The sequence below is a fragment of the Cebidichthys violaceus genome, unplaced genomic scaffold, assembly GCF_023349555.1.
Source record: "Cebidichthys violaceus isolate CVI_PGR_0920_01 unplaced genomic scaffold, fCebVio1.0.p SCAF_15, whole genome shotgun sequence".
NCBI lineage: Eukaryota > Metazoa > Chordata > Actinopteri > Perciformes > Stichaeidae > Cebidichthys > Cebidichthys violaceus.
In genome coordinates this window covers 7,209,005-7,230,636 of record NW_027176318.1, presented here as the reverse complement: position 1 = coordinate 7,230,636, position 21,632 = coordinate 7,209,005, and the positions used below count along the sequence as shown (strand labels likewise).

General features: G+C 40.6%; 1 protein-coding gene across 7 annotated transcripts in view; it reads left to right on the top strand.

Moving 5' to 3' along the window:
* Positions 1 to 21,632, top strand: part of tpk1 (thiamin pyrophosphokinase 1) — a 60,501-nt gene that overhangs the window by 32,241 nt on the left and 6,628 nt on the right. For 4 of the 7 annotated variants that reach the window (XM_068709758.1, XM_068709756.1, XM_068709754.1 and 1 more), the window contains 2 exons: positions 2,577 to 2,723; positions 7,020 to 7,131. In XM_068709758.1, the coding sequence (XP_068565859.1) occupies positions 2,577 to 2,723; positions 7,020 to 7,131 (259 nt within the window). Of the gene's footprint in view, positions 1 to 2,576; positions 2,724 to 3,529; positions 3,829 to 5,099; positions 5,187 to 7,019; positions 7,132 to 21,632 lie in introns of those variants that run through there. The other 3 variants (XR_011102840.1, XM_068709755.1, XM_068709759.1) reach the window with 3 other exon arrangements.

Genomic DNA, 21,632 nt, shown 5'->3' with positions numbered 1-21,632 from the left:
TTTTGAACTGACTGATACTCTTCACTGATGCTGTTCACTGTTGGTTGGATCCGTTCACTCCCCTTTCATTCTTTCCTCTGGTAACAGCTATGGTGCTTTCAGAGCATTCTTTTGTGTGAAAGACATTATTAGTAAGCCATAACAAAGGTGGGAAGGACATCAGAGATGTATTTGGGAGATGGTTTGGGGCCAGACATATTGTAAATTAGAGATCCTACTTCATGATATATTTGGCAATTTTCTTTATTTTCTCTTTTAAAATGTTCATGTTTGAAAATCATGAAAAGGGCAAAACCAAAAACTTAAGTATTGTTTTATTTGCCAAAGCCTGATATGGCTTATTTTTCTGTGCCATAGTCCGTTTTAGTGAGCCACACCTGGATGACACATTAGTGCTGTAAATACTTACTAGGGCACCAAATCTGTGGCGGAAGATCGCTCTCATGCACTATTTACTCCTGTTTGAGTAATGAATGCGAAAAGCTTCAATGCCCAGCTGTTTTAGGAAATGACTGAGCTATATATAAATATATATATATATATATATATATATATATATATATATATATATTTGTGACCTGTTTTTAAAGAGTTGCCTCTTTTGTAGGAATAATTGAGTTTGAGGCTGAGACCCACAGACGGTACAGGAGTCAGAGAGTTTTGAGAGACAGACTAATTCATGGTTGGTTTTGGTGTTTTCGTGGTGTGTGTTGACAATAAGTCAATAGGTCTGTAAGACCAGGTTGAGATGGGAGATGTTTGTTCCCACCTGTTTGGAGTAACGCGTAGATTAATGTGGAGAATTCAGGTGTTTTTAAAATCATTTTGTAATTTTTCTTAAACCACAGGGACATTTTTGACTGGGATATTTTAATTTGTTCTACTTCATAACCTCTCTCTCTCTCTCTCTCTCTCTCTCTCTCTCTCTCGTTTGTTTACCAATTGTTGTTTACAGTTTAGGTGATGCCTCTGCATGTGGGGGCGTCAGCCAGATGTTGAAATAACCTCAATCTCTCAGCTCTTGGTTTTGTTTTAAGTCCGTCGCCTGAGGCAGGAAGTCAGTAACGATAGATTCATTTGGGAAATAGTGAGTTCCCATTATGTACAGTAAGGAGCTACAGCACAAGTTTGATCGGAGCTCTTTCACCTTTTGGATAATGTTGAATATGTTGAGGTGTTGGTGGGTTGTTGAATTATCAAATGGGCTCATGCATGCACATACACCCAGAAGGAAAGCGCTCACACATCTCTCTAGAGGTGGTACATTGTTAGAGTTAGAAACCGCAGAAGGAAACATGTTTACTGCCTGCTAAAGCGTACCGTATCCACCTAATGTTTAGCTGCAGCCCAGCATTAGCAAACGTAATAGAAAATGAATTCCCCTCTCACATTCTGTTTGCTTATTCATTTATTTGCAGTTTGTGGTTGAAGTGAAAACATTGAAGTGAAGAGGGATTGATGGTACTGTATTTTATTGCATTTTCTGTGCTGGTGTGACTGTCAGTCGTCAGCCTCTGACAGCGCCTCTGCCCTCTAGACTCTGCTGGGTTTTAAGGCTGTCAGCACTGGTGCCTGACTGCTCAGGGACTTTTTATAAGGATATAACTGCTGAGAGATGTAAATATTGAATGGAAGAGAACTGCTGGCTCAAAGTTAAGAAGAGCCTCGTTTTAGTTCTGAGGTTGCAGGAAATGGCATTAGTTTAAGTAATCAACTTACTTGATTTTCTGTTTACATGTTTGCCTCTTTATTCAAAGGACTGATGTTGTTAACCGTCATTGTAATGGCCCAAATTCATTTTATGATCTCCCACTGATTGTTTATCTGTCCTCCTTCTCAGTTCTCTCTCAATGCTCTGTGTCCTTGATGTTGCTTTCTTTTAATGTTTACGCGTCCCAATGGCATTTGTTGTCGTACTTGTTTGTTTGTCGTTAAATGAGAAGGCTAGCAATATTCTATATTTGTATTATTGTCAACAAATTCCATGAAAAGACCAAAACCAATAATGCAACGGTCTCATTACTTTCAGTCTGTTGAAGGCATCCATCCGTCCATCCGTCCGTCTGTCCGGTCCGTTCTCGTGAAGCCGGTATCTCAGAATGCCTTCAGAGAATTTTGTTCAAATTTGACACAAACGTCCACTTGGCCTCGAGGTTCACTTCCATTTTCGTCCCTAACTCAATACTTAATATGCTAATTATTACAATATCACACAAACATCTATTAGGATAAAATGATGAAGTAGTAACTGCAACCTGACTGGTTGATGGGGGCATACAATCAGGAGGCAGTAATTCTAGTTCCGATGTACCATACTCCTTTCCCATAATTAGTTGCCAAATTATTATTGGTGGGGTCTATTTTACACACTTTCTCAGAGCAAAACATATCACGGCTTTTCACATATCGATGCATTTTTAACAATAATTTTAAAGTGTTGTTTCCCTTTTCCTTTTCTGGAGCCACTTCTACTGTCATTCTCTTCATTGAAACAAACAACATTCTGCCAGAGAACCAGTCCAGTGTATCAAAACATGGCATTTTTCTGTGTCTCATTAAATTCTGTGTCTTTCCAGGTGGACGCCATAGTGACACTGGGCGGTCTGGCTGGCAGATTTGACCAGACCATGGCATCTGTTGAGACCCTCCACCACGCTCTGTCCATGACACGACTCCCCCTGTTGATCGTACAGGAGACTAGCCTGGTATACCTTCTCAGACCCGTGAGTGTATTATAAACACACCTTGGCCATAGCCATTTTTTCCCCCCACAGGTGTAGTGAAATACAACTAAAAAGTGAAGTTGTTGCACTTAAACCTGTCGCTGCATCATCTAGCCTTGACATTTTTAGTCTCATGAAGCTGCTTATTATGGCTGTATCTGTATTTCAACTTGCGTATTAAAAGTCCACTCACAGGCAGACAAGTATATTTTCTTTGCACTAGACTAACCATAGACTGTATATAAAGATCCATCTTTAGATACAGTCTATGACACAGACATTCTGCTCCGCTGCTCCAACATCTCCCACCCTTCTAATCACCCCTCTCCCAGTCCTTGTCTTAATTTTCTGTTCTCTCTCAAATCTCTTCTTTTCCTTGCTTTGCTTCCCTGCTTCCACCTTGATTGGAGTGTTGAACACTTTGTTTCTTTGTTAAATAATCACTTCAAGAACCCCCCACCACACACACACACACACACACACACACACACACACACACACACACACACACACACACACACACACACTCACTCACTCACTCACTCACTCACTCACTCACTCACTCACTCACTCACTCACTCACTCACTCACTCACTCACTCACTCACTCACTCTTCTCTGCTCTTATGGTGCCCCAATTTGCTGTTGTGCACAAGAGAGAAAGAGAGAGTTTCTTTTGATTCTCCCAAATTGTTTTTCCTCAATGCCAGCCACTTTCTCATGCTCCTCAGTTGATTGAGTTTACAAGTGGGCCGAGCTGATGCCATTTGGAACACACACTTTCTTTCCTATGTTGTTTATTTGCAGAATCTTCAGGACAAACAACCAACTGTCACACTTCCTGATGACACCTTGTAATGCGCTAAGTAAACCTTTCTATCATGCACTCTCTTCCTACCTCTTGTCATTATTCCAAAGGCGCGTTGTCATTTGCTGCTTCATACCTCGACACCTCCAATTAATCTTACTTCAGTGAGGGTAAATTAAGCTCGTTTGTCAACGCAGCTCCAATTCGCCAGCGACTGATGAACGCAGACGCCTGTACATGAAGGTGAACGCAACCTTCGAAAGACCCAGTACTATTTGTTCCAGTTACATCTGTAATTGAAGTGTTTACAACTTTTGCCAAATATCCTCACCACCCGTATTCCATGCAATCACAGCTTCGTTACGTGCTTAGCTTTGGGATATGGTGGTACAATCAATACACACACAGTTAGTTGTTCATGTTCTATACACAAACACACACAAAACAAATTAAGACTACAGATACAGTATATTAGTTGTGTCCATTTTGCTAATTTGACAAGTGGGACTATGTCACCTGAACATATTGCTGATATAACCTTAAAGCTACTTTATAGTTTCAACATTTTATTAAACATGCACTTTTTAGAAAATTAGTGAGGCACACTTCTTCATTCCTGAGTGAGTCAGTGCATGTCTAATAGTATGATTTAATCAGGGTTGTGTCTCTTTGTTTTAGCTTTTGTTTCTCAGATGAGTTGTCAAAGTGTGATTATGCTATCTTTGGGAAAATGCTGAAATGTTGTGTTTTCTATAGCTGGCTCAGGGCATCGCATAAGTCTCCCGTCTTTTATTAAATTATGGCAAGGGACACGGCAAGGGCTTCAGGCTTGTTTATTCTGAGTCCCTACATGGCAAGAAGATGTGTTAATCAGTCTAGGTCTCAAGGTGACGCTAAATTTACTCAATTTGAATCTAAAAAAAAAAAAAAAGAAAGAAAAAGTTGCACTGAGTTCATGTGTTTTGTTAGTTTTTCTTGTGAGTCTCTGTCGCAAGGGGCAAGCATAGTCACATTTACTCAAGTTAGTGTCTCATCCCCTGAAGATACTTGAGAGAGCCTGTTCTCAGTTCTGTGGGACAAACAATGCACAGCGCTGTGTCAGCCCAATCCACGCTATAAATCACTCTATAAGCACACACACACACACACACACACACACACACACACACACACACTCACGCTCACGCTCCAGGTCATATGTATGAGCTTGTTTACGTGATGCCCTTTAGAAGAGTGAAACTTGTCAGTGCAAGAGCTGATTTAAATGATGAAGTGTGTTACCTGAGGTATGTTAACGCATCCCAAGATAGCAACCATGTGGCATTCAAATATAAAATAAATATAAATATGAGCTAAAGAACTGACCCGGGATTGTCTGTTCTGTACTTTAAATTATTAATTTAGTGTAATAAGTGCAAGACAACAACGATGAAAACCTCAACTTTGTTTATAGAAATCCAATATTTACAAAAAACGTGTAGAACATTCAAACTATTTTGAAATGACTTTAATGACTTTTCATTTAATATTCCAACCTAATAGTTGAATGTCTTCTTGTGCTGCTCCAAGACGGTAAAGGTCATCTGAAGCCACATAGAAACACAGTGGCAAGCTCAGCAGAGAGAGCTTCTACAGACGGGACCAGATGACTTGTAGGTAATGATGTTAATTCTAAATGACTTATGGATGTCACATTTTAGGAAAAGTCATGACAACACTTGTACAATATTATGTTTAATTGTCTTATTAAATACGTTATATGTGTAACTAAAATAGATAAGATGATGAACATGGAAAACATCTCACATGCTTTAACATAAGTGTGTTAGCATTGTCATTGTGAGCATGTTAGCCTGCTGGCATTAGCATTTGGCTCATTGTACAGCCTCACAGAGACGCCACTATGACAGAGAGTCTTAGTTGTTTTATGTTTCTATTCCTAATTCTCAGTCATTACTGTGCACATAAACCTGTTTACATAATACACAAACGGATCCGCTTCCAGTGGTAGCATTGCTAACATGCCTGCCTTTGTTTTTTAAATTAATGTTCTTGAAATATTTAAAGGAAATAATCTAAATTGGAACTCAAACCTCGCACCAAAGTGCTGTAGTCTTAACACAAAGAAAATATGACGAAATGAAAACAACACAATGTTAAACAATGTATACTGTAAAGTTCATCACATGGTTTTCAGTGTCTCATACATCTGTAGTTTGAAGTTGAAAGCACTGCATTGGATTTGTCTCAAGTTGTAAACAACAAGGCAACTTTTTAAAATGAAACTTTCCCCATAGAGTTCCATTCTCATCCCTCTTCTCTGTGTTCAGGCTAACAGGTTGCTATTGCAGTTAGCGGCTAGCTCTACAACCAGAAAGGAACATTCTGATCCCGAGTTGCTCAAATGCAGGTCCACGGGCATTTGTTTGCCATTCTCTCTGTTCCTCACACACTCTCACCCTGACACAGTTGCACAAAGAGACCGTGTTTATGTTTAGAAAACAACCTCAGGGATGTTTCCTCAAGACCAAATGCTCCAACGCTTAGAATTCTTCCATTTTGCCTTCCCTCTGGCTTCGCAGCTCTAGGAAGCCAAGCAAAGGAATCTCTGCTTTAGACAATTCACACTTTCAAGATTTCAAACTCCTAATTGAGTGTGCCTTTCTCTGCTGTCTGCGTCTGTCTGATTCTTTTAGATAACTGATCTACAGTAAGTTCTAGCTATCAATGCGCGAGTATGTGCTGTAATGAGATTGCGGTGTTTCTTTGTACCTTTTTTGTACACCGTGAATGAGAGAAACTTGGTTTTGACCTTTTTACATTCCAGCATCAGACTTTATTATAACCAGCACATTCAGAGCAAAGTCATTATTCAGCCTGAAGAGTCTGACACTACCTTGCACCTACACTATGTGATGCTTTTCTTTTCTCTATGCTCTAGTTTCTCAAAGGGATGCTGTGACTTTTTGAAATTTTTGTCATATTTATTTTCATAGAAAGACTTCATTGGACCTCAAAAACAAACAAAAGTCAACCATCCTCCCCCATCATCAATATATACTTTTCTTTATAAGCTACAATGATACAATTTGCTGTAGAATACACTGCCTGTCAGCGTGAAGTCATAGCTGTACAAACATGAACTGCTTTTCTCGTGAGACAGTGGTTGTTAGTGTGGGCTATCAGTTAAAAAATACATTGACTCCCTGTGAGACAGAACTAAAATTCAAAATGGCAAAGTTTCTTTTTTATGTGTGAGCAGGAACTGAAAATGGGTTGCAGCTCTGACAAGAGCAATCATTTATTTTAATGAGCCGTGGTCCCTGGGCGCAGAAGCTCAGCTTCTCATTTGGGGCTGGAAAAGTCTAAGAAGTCTTACTCCCCATTTATTTTCTCTTTTTAATATTTTTGTATCCCTATCACATTGTCTCCACCTGTCATCAGCTCTGGCACACATGCACAGAGAAACATTTGTTTTCTGTGTGTCAGCAGGGCGGACACACACTAGAGGTGAACACAGGCCTGGAGGGTGACTGGTGCAGCCTCATTCCAGTGGGTGGACCCTGCCAAACAACCACTACTGGACTGAAGTGGAACCTGAGTGAGTCTCTTTCTTTTCATGTTCAGCATTCGATTGATGCTCTAAAGCCAATAATTAGTCTCCAACTTCCTTTGTTACTTTACTTTGTTTGAAGGCTCAGTAAAGAAGATCTTTTTTTTTTTCCTCTGACACATTAAGTGCAAAACTTTTTTTCTTAAGAATTAAATTCTTTTGTCTCAAACTGTCTCTTTTTAAAAACACACTTCTATCTTCTTGACTCCGATTAATACAACTATCCTGCAAATGTCCAGAAACAATAGACGTGTGATGAGGAGAAAGAGGAAAAACAATGGTGCTCATCCAAGAATGTCTTTGTGTTGCTATGGCTAAAACTCTGAATGGGTGTTCTAAATCAGATTCACCAAACCATCTTTACCGGACAGACTTATTGTTAATCGCTCACTTCTGCCTGATGAACTCCACCCGTTCATGGAAAGATGCATGTTTGGGAGATATAATCATCACGATAACCAATGCCCCTAAAATTGCCATACAATATACGGTTGCATTTTGTCAATCACAAAAGTGTTGACAAAGATTAAAAAGAAGAATTTCCTTCTACATAAAACCAAAATAACTCGGTAAATTCAAGCAAGGGGATAGTATGGTGAACAGAATTTAAACTTAAGTTTTTATAGTCACACATTTTATTTTGCTTATTTCTATATCATATTATATTAATTCAGATTAAGGTTTTATGATTTTTAAGTGTTTTTCACCTGTGGAGAGAAGCAAACTAGAAGTGCATGATGTGTACGACCGGGCTGGACCACTGGTGAATGTTGTTCCTACTTAAGAGAAAATAGTGAAGTAACTCCTTAATGCCCCAAATTCTTTTAAATCGTACGTGCCCCTTGAGAGCCATTCTGTTCGTTTTAGTGGTTCTTTCATTAGGCTCATTGTCTCTCTCCTAGTTATGGTGCTGGTGAAATTGGTCCAAAATAACCAAGATGCTACACATGATAGTAAGATTGGTGCCGGCAAGTAGCCTGAAGAAACGAGTTTGGAAGACCACTGCAGATATCACAGGGGCAATTTAACATCAAGTGTCTGAACATAACCGTTAGCTGCCAATACTGCAAACACACTTTTGTGTTCACGCTGGAAACGACTTCCACTGAATTTTCAACATGCGTGATACGATCCAGTTGTTTAGGCAAGTTTCATATACTGGAGACTCATGCCACAGTGAGCTTTTTATATTCTTGAACACTGTATGGAAATCCAATCAGACACCCGTCTGACGACCGCTGTGGTCTTACCCCGCTCTAAGCCTTATGGCCAGCTGTGCTCTTAATGAGTTGGCACAGACCAACCTGCCACCAGTGCGAGGGAAACCTGGACCTTCTGTCAGTGGGTTGGTCTGCTTCTTAGTTGGTGTCCACTCTGTGTGCATGTGTGTATGCTTCTGGGAGTCTCTCCACTTGAAGGAGCACGCTGTTGTCTCTGTGCTTGTTTCAACAAGTCTATATGGGTGTTTGTGTGTGCACCTCAAGCCCTGTTTATTAACTTGTTTTTGTGTGTGTGTGTGTGTGTGTGTGTGTGTGTGTGTGTGTGTGTGTGTGTGTGTGTGTATGTGTGTGTGTGTGTGTGTGTGTGTATTTACTCAGCACACCTGTGAGATGGCCTTCTGAGTGGTAATGAGAGGGACTTTATACATGAGAGTCCTATGCAGATTAGCCAGTGATAACAAGATGCATAATTAATCATATGCATATTTAGAAGGCTGGAACTAATGATTTCCCATTGGGGTTGAGAGGAAGGACCAGAATATGAAACTAAAATTAGAAATATCTCTTTTTTTCCTCACATGTTTGACAGTATGTATGCAACGTCATACAGCAACAGCGCATATTGTGATACCATCTTTCGTTTGTTTGTGCTTTTTTTTTTAAACTATTAAAATGGGTGTTTGTGCATGGTTTTCAATGCAACTTGCTCAGGGGCCCAAATCAGTTCTGTGTCACTCTCTGGTGACACCAAGTCTCTTCAGAAGTCCATTGAAGTGATCCCCCACACTTGGGTTCAAAGCCTTCCTGTGATGAAAAATATATGATCTTTCTATAAAGAAAGAGTTTTGGGCTGTCAGCCATTACAGTCGTGTTGCCCCAAAGGGGACTTTTTGCTTACATCCAGAGCTTGTTTTAACTTTTGCTTTAAAGAATAAAATTCTGCAACGATTCATGTTGTTTTGATCCAAAGCGTAAATTTGGGATGAGTAGTCAGTTATTGAGCAAACTTTTTTTCTGGTTGTACTCCAAGGGAGTGTGCAGGATGAGCTGAAATACCCTTGGCCTAAGTTAATTATATCGTTTTTGTTTTTTTTGATGTCCGTCGATTCATAATTTATATAATGCTGTGAAATTAGATCAGACACGGTACACATGTATGCTGACAGAGCTGTGCTTGAGCTCTTTTAAAAAGATGTAATTGGTTGATCCAAAAAAGAAAAAATAATCTATCTTAATCTATTTGATATTAATGGAAGAAAAATGGCTCAGCTTTCATCAGTTTCTGTTATTGCTGGCCGGTCTAGTAGTTGGTCTGCATGTAAATCTATAAACCAGCAAACACTGTCTAATTTTTCCAGTTGTCAAACATCTTAGTGTTGTGATCACTTTCATTTCTGGCCTCATATCGCTCATTATTGTGTTGGGTGGGTGGTTGTGTTTGTCTTTCTGCCATCTAAGAAACGCTAAACCTTTAAGAATTGCGTCACTAGGAGCTCCTCTTTGTACGAGGAAGCTTCATGAACACAGGAACCTTTGAGCGTTTGGGTTGATGCCCGTTGGTACAGCACCAGGAGAAAGGAGATACTGCTGGCAGCACTGTCAACCCCTGGAGGTCATGAAAAAGCAATCTGCTCAGAACCTTCTGCAGGCAATTAGCAGTTAATTGTCATTCAGATCAATTGACATCAATTCTAATCATTTGAAAGAACAGTAAGTAAGAGAGGATAGTTAGTGAGTGTTGTAAAGCAAAGTGTTTCCCAGTAGAGTTGAAACTGACACTAGGAGTTACTAACTAACCTTCTTTTGCTCATGCTGGTGTGTCTAGTAAGTTGATGTTTTCCACGGCTGTGCCTATAAATAAAACTGCAGCACCCTGACCACACTTCAGCTTCAGTTTATGCCTCTTTTTGTATTAATTCAGCATCTTAAAAACAAAGGCACGTTTGAGCTTAATGCGTTGATGCCTGAATAATTTAGCATACTTAAAACTTGAATATTTTTAGCAGAGTTTTAATGCAGACTTGTACTGTTTTTTTAATATATGTTCTTTTGTTTATTTAGCCTTTGTTTAACCAAGAAATCCTATTTAAATGCACCAATGCACAGGCTTTGTGTACAAACTCTTCAGAGCTTTCAGCCTGTTGGGCAGTAAGCTATCTGCAGCATCACGAGGCGGTGGAGAAAGCCATGGATGGCCGTGGCTCAAGAGAGTCTTTGTTGAGACTGCTGTCTAATGAAAGGACTGCACTGCGGTAATGATACTAAAGGAAGGGAGTGTACTACTAAATAATGAAGTAACTGCAGTGTAGTAAAGGTAACAATGTAGGAGGGAAGTGCTCAATGAAGTGACTGCTATGTGCTAATATCCATGCAGGAAGGAGGGCAGTGCATGTTGGGCATAGTATCCTGAATGTAATGTGATGAGAGTGCCGGTTGGAGACGGATGGACTCCTGAGATGGTATAAATCTGGCACTGCTCCCATACTAAGCTGTAATAATTTACCCTTTTTTTCTTCTGTCATTTCCTTTTTCCCTTTATTCTTCCCTCTTCCCTTGTACCTTCCAATTTGCGCTCATTCTAATCCTGTCTCTGCCCGACACCCCTGCTATCATCCCTCTCATTATTAGATACTGTCAGCTGAGCTCCAGATCACCTCCTGTATGTTACATTCATTTTCAATCATCAGTTCTGAAATCCCCCGAGGATACTGTCAGTAAATAGTGTCATTGCGTCTCTGTGCATATATTGCTTGTTCTGTGTCTAAGTGTCCATACATGAGTGAGCTTGCATTGGTGCATATGTGTGTATTTTCAGATGGGTTGTGGGATTTGGACAGTAGCTCAGGGCAATATTCCTTAATGATATAATTTCCCGTCATTTGTTTGTTTTTTTATTCATGTAAATATGTCACTTGCACACATACATCCCCACCCTTCCAGTTATTTGCGATAAGTAGACAGGGTTGTGTCCAGAATAACTCTCCATGGAAGATCCTGCAACGTGATGGGACGTGTGTGGGAGCTTTTAGCAGGAGCTTGTATGTACACACACACACACACACACACACACACACACACACACACACACACACACACACACACTTTACACTTGGCTGTAATGTAGTCAATTTCCAGAGAGTTCCAGAGATTAACTCCAGGAAGTGAATGTGCACGGCCAAGAAAGAGTGCAGCACATAGCCCCATATAATACCACAACATGCCGTATTACACTACATTTGTTTTTGTACTGTGACAGCGAATATGTGCATTTCCCAGAACTACTCATTTAAAGGTTCCCTGTGGAGCTTTTGTCCACTATTAGCGCTACCGAGAAATGTTTTTATGTGTTGATCCACATTTTGTTTGTGCTTGTGGACGCACACAAGGAGGCATATGCAAGCACACGTGGGTAATGCAATACACGTTCCAGCCAATGGTTTCATTCTGTTTGAGTGATCAACAGGTGACATATCAAGAAACACCCTAATGTGCCAACAAAGGCGAGGAAAAGGGAGCCTGCTATATCGTAAACATGGACGCAAACAATGCAGGTTTCACATCAGCCCTGCAAATGTTTTACCCGCAAGGAAATGCATTTAACACGTCTGTGAGACCTCAATGATGCACACAATGAGTAAACAGAAACTTTGTAAACAAGAAAACTCCTCCGGGTACCTTTAAGTCTTGGTAGAGTGACATGATAACAAAACAGAACTCTGTAGAGAGACCCTTCTTCCCCTGCATGTCCCCTGTCATGTGCTTTACCGTGCTTTGCCAAAACCAATACAATTCTTTTAGATGAGACGATTAAGACAAATGAGACGATCGCTTGTGGTTGATGACTGTTTCTCTCTGACGCTGCTGCTCCTGCCCTGGTGTCACTTTGACAGCAGCTTTTCTTGCAGCTCGTGACATCTGTCTGAGAGTGGGACATGCTTCAGGGTTTCTGTTTCTGGCTCCACCGACTCTGCTATGGTTTGGAGCTCTTATCCAATAATGTCACCCTAGAGGTGGGGAGTGTGCTCCTCTTCTGATGGACGCTCCTCTGCTGAAGAAGTGATTGTTCTGTTCTAGTGTGCTTTCAAATAGGAAATATGCAAATCATAGTTCAAGTTAAAACACACTACAGTCTTAATTAGCAGAACTGTAATTATTTTCCACCTCTCTCAGAGTCAGCCTGCTTGGCAACTGGTGGCTGTGTTAATGTGTATTGTGGTAATGTCTTATGAATTCAGCTGTCAAACTTTTGATCTTCAAGAAAGCATACAAAAATTGTGTTTGATAATTAAAGTTTCTAATTTTCTTGCCTTTGTCCTGCCAATAGAGCAGGCTCTTGTATTATTACTATTTTACTTTAGAGGTGGCGCATTCTTCTTCTCTGTTCACTTCTCCATCTACTTCTCAGTAGCCATTATTTGATATAAATAGGAATTAATAGCTTTTCTTTTAATTCTTCTCTCTCTCTGTTCAGTTTAGGACCACTGATCTCCTGCTCTGTTGCAATATTGTTTATTTCCACCAGAAGTTTTCTAGTTTTGTTTGTTCAAATTGCCCCTATTCTAAATGCCAGGCAGTACATCTGCTCCGTTCTTGGACCAAATAATGCAGCGGCCATCTGCGGAAGCTTTCCTGGTGTTTGGTTTTTAGCTTCATGTGCTTGTTCCACCTGCATAGAATTCAGGCTCAAGATGTATAGCTGTAAATGCAAAAAGATGGAGTGTACTCAAAGTGGCATTACACACACACACACACACACACACACACACACACTCACACTCTCACACACACACACACACACACACACACACACACACACACACGTACACACACACACGTACGTCAAACCTCAAGATGACCACCACTGTGTGAGTTTGGTTTGCTTTAGAGAGCTCTGCCTTTGTTTGGTTTGCTCATACAGTATTTAAACACACAACTGTTTAGTTCTCATGAGAGGCTGAAAAGCTCTTAGAGGTTTTCAGGTCTTTTGATATATCCTGAGGTTTCTACCACAGGCTGTTTTCAATGTTTTTAGTCGTAAATGCAAACGTGGAAGTGCAGTTCATTACTGCTTTAGTCTGGGGATTAAGAAGGGAAACAGATAAAATGACAGGGGAAGCAGGGTCAGTAATGGTGAGCATGATTGTAGATCTCACATCAAACATGGTTCTTATTTAGTCCCAAAATACATTTCGAAGACATGCAATATGTTGCACTTTTTTGCAAGCTTAAATCTTTGGAGCATAAGCAATGGCAGACTCAGCTAGCAGCTCGGCTGTTTTTTTTTCTTCTTTTTTTTCTCATTTCCTTTACTGTAGGAGCTCAAACTGGATTGCTGATACCGATGATTATGCAAATGAAGGGTGAGTTCTTTGCGCTCCTGATTGGTCATGCCCGGGAACATAAACCCTGACCAAGCTCTTGTCGGCCAGGCTCCGATTGTTGATTGGTGTTGCCTGCAGTAACACTTTAAGACCCCTGCCAATTTATTTGCATTAAGAAGCCCTAACCTCTATTTTTTTTCCGCTGCTCATTTGTGTTGTGCATTCCATCGCCCTTGCTCTACCCTGCAGAAAATAAGTGGCAGTGGACCACCCATAGCAAATACCCACCGTAACATTAATCTTACGTAAAGGGGTGTCATTGAGTCTCCACAGTCATGAAGGCAAGAAAGGAGTAACCACTGGAAACCATCGACATGCTCGGCTCTATAGCACAGCAACCTTCTGATCACACTGTGCTTACGCGAGTGCATTTTCAACCACATTAATCTCTGCAGTTATTTGGGAAGTCGGGGTTGGCGCTGCACTCTCTCAAGCATTATGGATTTATTTACACTGATTATACTGTTTAGCAGAGTTGGTCATTAAATCTTGCCGAGCTGGAGATATATTCAGCTCTGCCAGCCTCGTACACACACTAGCTGCACTGAGGCACATTCCTACCAACTGTACTGACATGGCAACAGAGTATTGAAATTGAACTTGAAGTATTACATATTGAAGTCACTAAGTACTGTAGTTGGGACGTTAATGACCTGTCTTATTTCTTTGCTTGTTTAGAAACTGTGGCAAACCCATGAAGTCAAAGTCATTATGCCTTTCCTTAACACACACCGACACATCGCTGCATCATGCTTTTTTTCTCTTGAAGTTTGTGCATCAGGGGGACCAGACACAAGCATCCATAGGTGCAGTTAGCACGTAGCGAAGCTCCTCTATTACACTCTGCAAACAATTAATGACACCTTATCCTTACGCCAAGCGCGCACACACACACACACACACACACACACACACACACACACACACACACACAGATTAAGGTTGAATTGTAGGGAGAAGCTTATTCAAATCACGCCATGTAAATGGCCATATATTTAGCCCACTAAAGCCCATTGTTATTTATAATACAACATATTTAAATGACTCGTAAAGTGACCTTGTTTTTCAACCCACTAACAGCTGCATTAATATGTTAGAGGTTAAACTGTTGTATGTTTTATGCAGAGTGCATGTTTGTGAAACTCCCTTACCTAAAGCCATAATGATATTCACTGTGAAAGTTTGAAACGGTGAATAGCACTGAATAGTGGTCGACGTGAATAGAAAGTGAGCCTTCATGCTGAGGTTGTATTTTAAGAAAAGACAGCACATGTGGGTGGATGATGGAGAGGTAAGGGGCTTCATGTAGCTTTTTTAGGCCTAAAATGTGTAGTACCATGAATAATGGTACTACACATTTTAATTTATACAGGAAGGGGGTTTGGAGGCAGGACAGAGTTATTCAGTCACAAACACGGGACGATGCTCCGGTGTGGTAGAGAAGCTGGTGTCAGTGGCTGAAAGGGGTATTACATTTCTTATGCTTGGAATATCTAATGCATGCACACAGGCCATATTGTTATGAAACTGTTCATTTGAATGTAAAGATGCATATGAAGTATAATGTATTATACTTGGTAAGATGTGCAACACTTAAAGCCTGCTTTTTCATTTGAATTCATTTCATAACGTTCTGTTGGTGAGATGAGCTTTTAAAATATTTTAAAAGCCAGGGCTTGTTTTTCATTTTCTCTCCTATCTTTTACTTTCATGGATATTGCTTTGGTAGAGTTGTTCAGTCCATTTACATTAGTATTATGAAGCTACTTTTAGGAGATAAAATGTTCTTTGGCAGTCATTAAAAGGATTTGTAAAAAATGTAATTTTTCATTTACAAAAGAGCTCAAGCTGCACCAGACACACACACACACACACACTGTGAGCAGAAGTTTAGAAAGACACTGTTTTACATCAAACACATTGTACTCTGTTTAAATTGAATCTGTTGTCTCTGGCTACAGGTGATGTACTTGGAAACAACTGTCTTCTCTTTATGGCATCTGTATGTTTAAACTGAACATTACATTTGTGGAACTCTCTTGGTGCAAAGCCTAAGATTAGATAATTTTCTCTCTCTTTTTTAAGTACCTCCATCCAAGGAACATAACTTTGTATCAAAGACAAAACTCTCTCTAGGTCTGCCAAATCTTACCACATTAGAAAAATGCGTTCTCTTCAGAGGATACGAGGCTTGCTTGTTTAGATCTCAATAAAGAAATTACAAGAGAAGAATGGCAGGATATGTGTTTCCAATCGCAAGTCTGAAGTATAAACACTCAGTTCAAGTTGCTTCAGGATATGGTCTCTGACTTTACAGAAAGAATACAAAAAAAACATCTTTCTGCAAATAGGCTCAGTTCATGTTGTAAAACAGTCTGAAGTGCTGAAACAGGACTTTATTGATCTGTAGAACATAACGCTGTGGTGTTTATCAGTGGCCCTGTACCACCTGTTTGATTGTTGGCTCTGAGCACATTACTTCCAACTGCATGTACCGTCCATTCAGTGCATCTTAGCTTTTTCTGGGAGCGCAGACATCGTTTTTTAAGGCAGCTAGACTTTGTCTTACAGGTTAGGACTACAGTTGTTCACCTTGAACCTATTTAACTTCCTGTGTCACCCATCTGTTCCGACTCTTGTGCTACCAGACAATCGGAGGATCGGAGGAGCTCGGCAAAGTTGTTGCTAGAACGGCTGCTATCCTACGTCTCTTGCATGTCCTGGATTCTAACAGGCCAATCAAAACCATTTATCTACATTGCAATGTCAAGATATGCAACAGGTGCGCAGCACATAGCGTTGTTTGTTGTGAATTTCAGCACAGCAGCACCCTAAGATTTGTCTGCATCAGGCGCTGTGTTTTTTGCTTTCCATTACTTTTTTTTTCTCCCATAATTTATAAAATTAGCATTGCACATGTCTCCCTCCAGGACAAGCCGGGGCCCTGTGTGCTGATAGCTTCCTCAATTCCTGTCAAAGAAACAAGAAGCACTCAACCGATCCTGCAAATGTATCAAATTTAGCATCCTTTCCTTTTCATCCACAGCCTGTCCCAAAAAACTAGGCTGAAAACTTTCAACACAATAAAACTATTTTCATTGAACGTCGGGTCTCTGGCCGGAAAATATTTTTCATCATTTATTTTTCATCAATTATTTTACTGAAACATGGTTTGACCAAAATAACTGTGTCGTGCACATAAACCCTCATTGGTTTATTAGACACTAAAAGTACAGCTACAGTGGACACACATTCCATTAACTTTCATTCAATTACAAAATGACAGGTTACTTTATTACTCGGTCTTAAACTAAATATTCTGCCTTCTCTCCCAGGCCCGGCAAATACAGTCTGCTATAAAAACGGTTCCTTTACATGAGTGAGGCTAGTGTTCTTGAGAACTGACTCAGCATGTGACGGAGCTCACACCCGTTAATTGGTGTAAAGAAATGTTCACAAATCTGTATGTAACTCCAAACACTAGTTCAATATTTATTCAGGTTTTCTCTTCCACTTTCACCATCTCTTGAGTCGAAGTCAATAAGCTTGTCGATAATTTTAATTCTAAAATTACAAACACTATTCATGCCATTGCACCCGCTAAGGTGAAGGCTGTGTCCGGTAAGGACAGATCTCGAGGAGAATAGAAGAGAGTGAGTGTCAAAAAGCTGAGCGCAGGTGGCTAAAAACATATCGTCTGAGTTTGCCTCCTTCTTCAATGACAACATTTAGAAAATCAGACAAGCACTCCAAGCCTCCATACCCGGTACATGATACGTGTTGTTCCTGAGTCCACTGAACACGATTTGATCTGACCATCCATAAAAAAACCTGGAGGACTTTATGCAACATCTGATTCTGTTGGCTTGATATTTTACCAACAGGCTTTTTCAAAACATGTTCAAACCGCAGTCATCAAGCCGCTATTGAAAATACACGTCACTAATACAATTATGGGCCCATATCAAAAATCCTGTTTTTAAGTGAAATCATTAACCTTCATCAAAAACCATCAACTTTTCATGTCTTCCAGTCAGGTTTTCGACCAAATTCGATCAAGTTCAAAATGGTGTTACAGCTGGTCTAGAGACTTTATGCTAATGATTGTTAATAGGACTTTCTGATATTTTAGGGATAACAGGTGTATGATATCTTCATTTTTATTGTGACCTATACTTGGAGCTCCTCCTTTGTTCTGACTGAAGGTGGGAAGCCACTGCTGATATCAAATTTGGGGACTTTAAAATAAGAAAATATACTTAATCTGAACTCTCACACACAACACTCCATTTGTTTTGAAATATAATGTGGAGCACAGTCAAAATCATGGCAGCCCCAGTTTAAATGACCAACACATGGCTCAGGCTTAAAACACTCATTTCCCATTATGCCTGTCATCGGCTGCCATCTGTTATGTTCCTCAAGAAGTAAATGTGGGTCAAGCTATTGTCAGCAGATGAAATTCCTCCAAGTGTGCTTTTCGAGGACTCTTAAATCACCACAAAACTTTATCCCACCAAATAAAAAGCAATAGATGATTATGGTTATGAAGGTCAGTGAGACCAGAGGGGTCCATCTGTGACTGACAGAACCACTATCCTACGTGTGTGTCCGAGTGTGTGTGTGTGTGTGCTAGTGTGCGCAAAAACCTCCTTAGTCATTTCTTTGTGACTCGGCCCTCTCCCGACCGACAGCTTAATATTAACCAGCCTTCATCCTGCAGCAACACAGTCTGAGTTACGGCCTCTGGCACGGTGTTTGTGATTGTGCACATTAAAACCTGCTTCGTCATGATGTTTTCGACTTAGCGTGGATCATAATGACCAACAAATTTGAATAGCTGTCATCCACAAACCAACTCTGCGTAGTGTGTGTGTGTGTGTGTGTGTGTGTGTGTGTGTGTGTGTGTGTGTGTGTGTGTGTGTATGTGTGTGTGTGTGTGTGTGTGTGTATGAGTATGAGAGTGGGTAGGTAGGATTGTATCTTTTGTTTTGTAATAGTGGGACGCGCATGTGCATGTGTTTCATTGTGCTCTTGGTTTTATTTCATTACTTGTTAGTTTCTTTGTGTGTGTGTGCGTGTGCGTGTGTGTGTGTGCGTGCGTGTGCGTGTGTGTGTGTGTCTGTGTGTGTGTGTGTGTGTGTGTGTGTGTATCTATGTGACAAACAGCAAGAGAAACTTCTGTGAACCATGAACAATGGCTGTCAGCCCACTGATGACAGAAAGGCTGATGAGGCGTTCCTCGCTAAGGTTTCCATTCAGTTTAATATGCAAATAAGCTGCTCGTACTCCACAGCACTGGTTACATCCCTGTTCCTCATAACATCAGTATCATCAGGCTCATACATCCATGCTCTAACAAGCATCAGACACTTCACACACACACACACACACACACACACACACACACACACACACACACACACACACACACACACATACAAGCACAAACTGAATCATACACACACACCAGGTCTTTCACGTTTTCATCATTACGACTTTAGTCCTGATTGATTTGTTTGAATAACACAGATCCAGAGTTCTGTTCCAAATGATGTGTCTATTGAATATTGGGGGCTGTATGCAAGTGTGACAATGGCATTGCTCAAGGAAATGCCAAATCACATAAATGCTCCAGAAGATCAAGTGTGTATTTGTATCTATAGGCTGAGAGGATTCGTCCCGTCATGTTGTTTTAATACAAAAATTAAAAAAAGCACAGCAGCTGGAGTCTACCATTTTAGTTTTCACATGATGCATTCAAGCACAGTATTGAGTGTAGGTCCTCTGTGTGTTTGCAGCACTCGGAGCCCAATTCATAATCACAATAGACAATAGAGTTGAATATTGAGCATATGCTTAGGGTTGTGTTGACGTGTCTACCACAGTATATAGAGAAGCATTGACGAATGAAAATACATTGAATGGCTCTTGCTGGAAAAATGTTCTTGCCCAGTAAGATGGACAGTGGATCTAGTTGTTTTGTCGTCACATTCAATAATGAAATATTTAGAAGCTTTGGACCATTAAGTAGCTGTTCTTGAGCTCTTGACCATATGACATGATCTTTGTCATCAAATGGAGTTTGTTCAGTTGACATAGAATAGTCAACGAAGTATCCATTTTTTACCCTGAGCACTTTAAGGACTTCTCGTTCATGTTTTCTTGAAAGTTAATTAATTAACATTGTTTAAAATACTACAATATTTGAGTTTGTCCATATCACAGCTGATCATTTTACGAGGAAATGAACTGTCATGAGCTGAAATACTCTATGATACATGCATGCAGAAAAACACAACCGTGCATGTGTGTTTGAGTCTGACCCAATCACACACGCACACATTTCCATTCATACATTTATGTATCCACATACGTCGCCTGTCCTCCTCACTTGCTCCGTCCCCAGCCCTTCCAAATGCTACACTTAATACGTAGATAAAGCTGCTCTCGCACACATGCTGTTCCAAACACAGTGCTTAAAATGTCATCAGGATGGTAGAAGACCTTCAAATGACCCACCAGATGAGATTTCTAAGCTCATTCTCCCGAGGTATTTCCAAGCACCAGCACCTGTAAACGCACACACACACACACACACACACACACACACACACACACACACACAAACCAGAGCGTTAGTAGACACACAGACACGCGCACACATCCAACACAAACAGGTGCTGAGTTTGATAAAATACAAACACGTGAACACAGATGGATTTCGGCAGCAGAGTCTCACAGAGAGCCGAAGCAATTGAAAAATCTTAATTAAAAGTAAACTTTAGGCAAGATTAGAAAGCTTGCCCTCACTGATGATGAGAACATGCTGTTTATGGAACGTAAGCCTTCACAAACACATTGACATGCAAATGAGATAGATTTGTAATAAGCACTTCACTGCACACTCTTATTTTTAGTTGTACTCTGAACATGACTCCCTGAGAGGATACATGTATACCGCATTTTGACTATTTAGGCATGAAGTATGAGTAGCATGTAGGCTACACACTTGGTCACGTGCAATTATATTTGGTAAAAAAAAAATTAGGAAAAATAGATGAGGCTTTTGGATCCCATTCTGTAGTTGTGAAACAGCAAGCAAAAAGAGATTTTGATGTGAATTTAGAATCTGAGGATATGTTGACAGGACCTTTTTAAAGTTTTGTGTTGCAGCCCGAGCCTTTAGCAGTGTGTGCAGCTGGAGATTTCAGTATTCAGCAGGCATTCTAAATATCGGAAAGGATTGTTTTCAAAGGTAAAGCAAAGTACTTTATCTTGCAGTCAAACAGATAATGTCTGATAAAACGTGGTTCGTTGAGGTCTTACCCAGTGTCCCAGCCAGAGGCAGACATCTCTACTGTAAGATCTCTCCTCTTCCTTCTGTTTCTTGAGAAGCCGACAGCCTGACCTTCTCCTATTCCTCTCATATCTCTTTTCTCTTTTTCTGTCTGTATTCTCTCACATGTTCACCCTCACTCTCTTCCTCTGCTACACCGTTGCTGCATAATGACGATGCCACTCTCTGCCCTTTAACCCCCCCCCCCCCCCCCCCCCCCCCCCCCCTCTCATTTCCTCCCTCTCTCCATCGCTCCCACTCACCAAGGTCCTAGCGAGGGGAAATGAAAAGTGTATGTATTCTGTGGCGGTGCTGTGTGTCAGCGGGAGGGAAAACTGCTGTTTTATGGTTTTATTTATGGATCTGTAGATTTCTGGCGCTGTGCACATCACACACGGGGGCAGAGGGGGAATGAAGAGCAGCCTGATGCGAACCGCTGCCAACACCCCCAGTGGAGCTGCAGAGGAGGAGTCCACACATTCACATATTCTGGACCAAACATGCATCAGCTACGGCCTAATGTATAGACAAGTGAACAGTATACTCAAG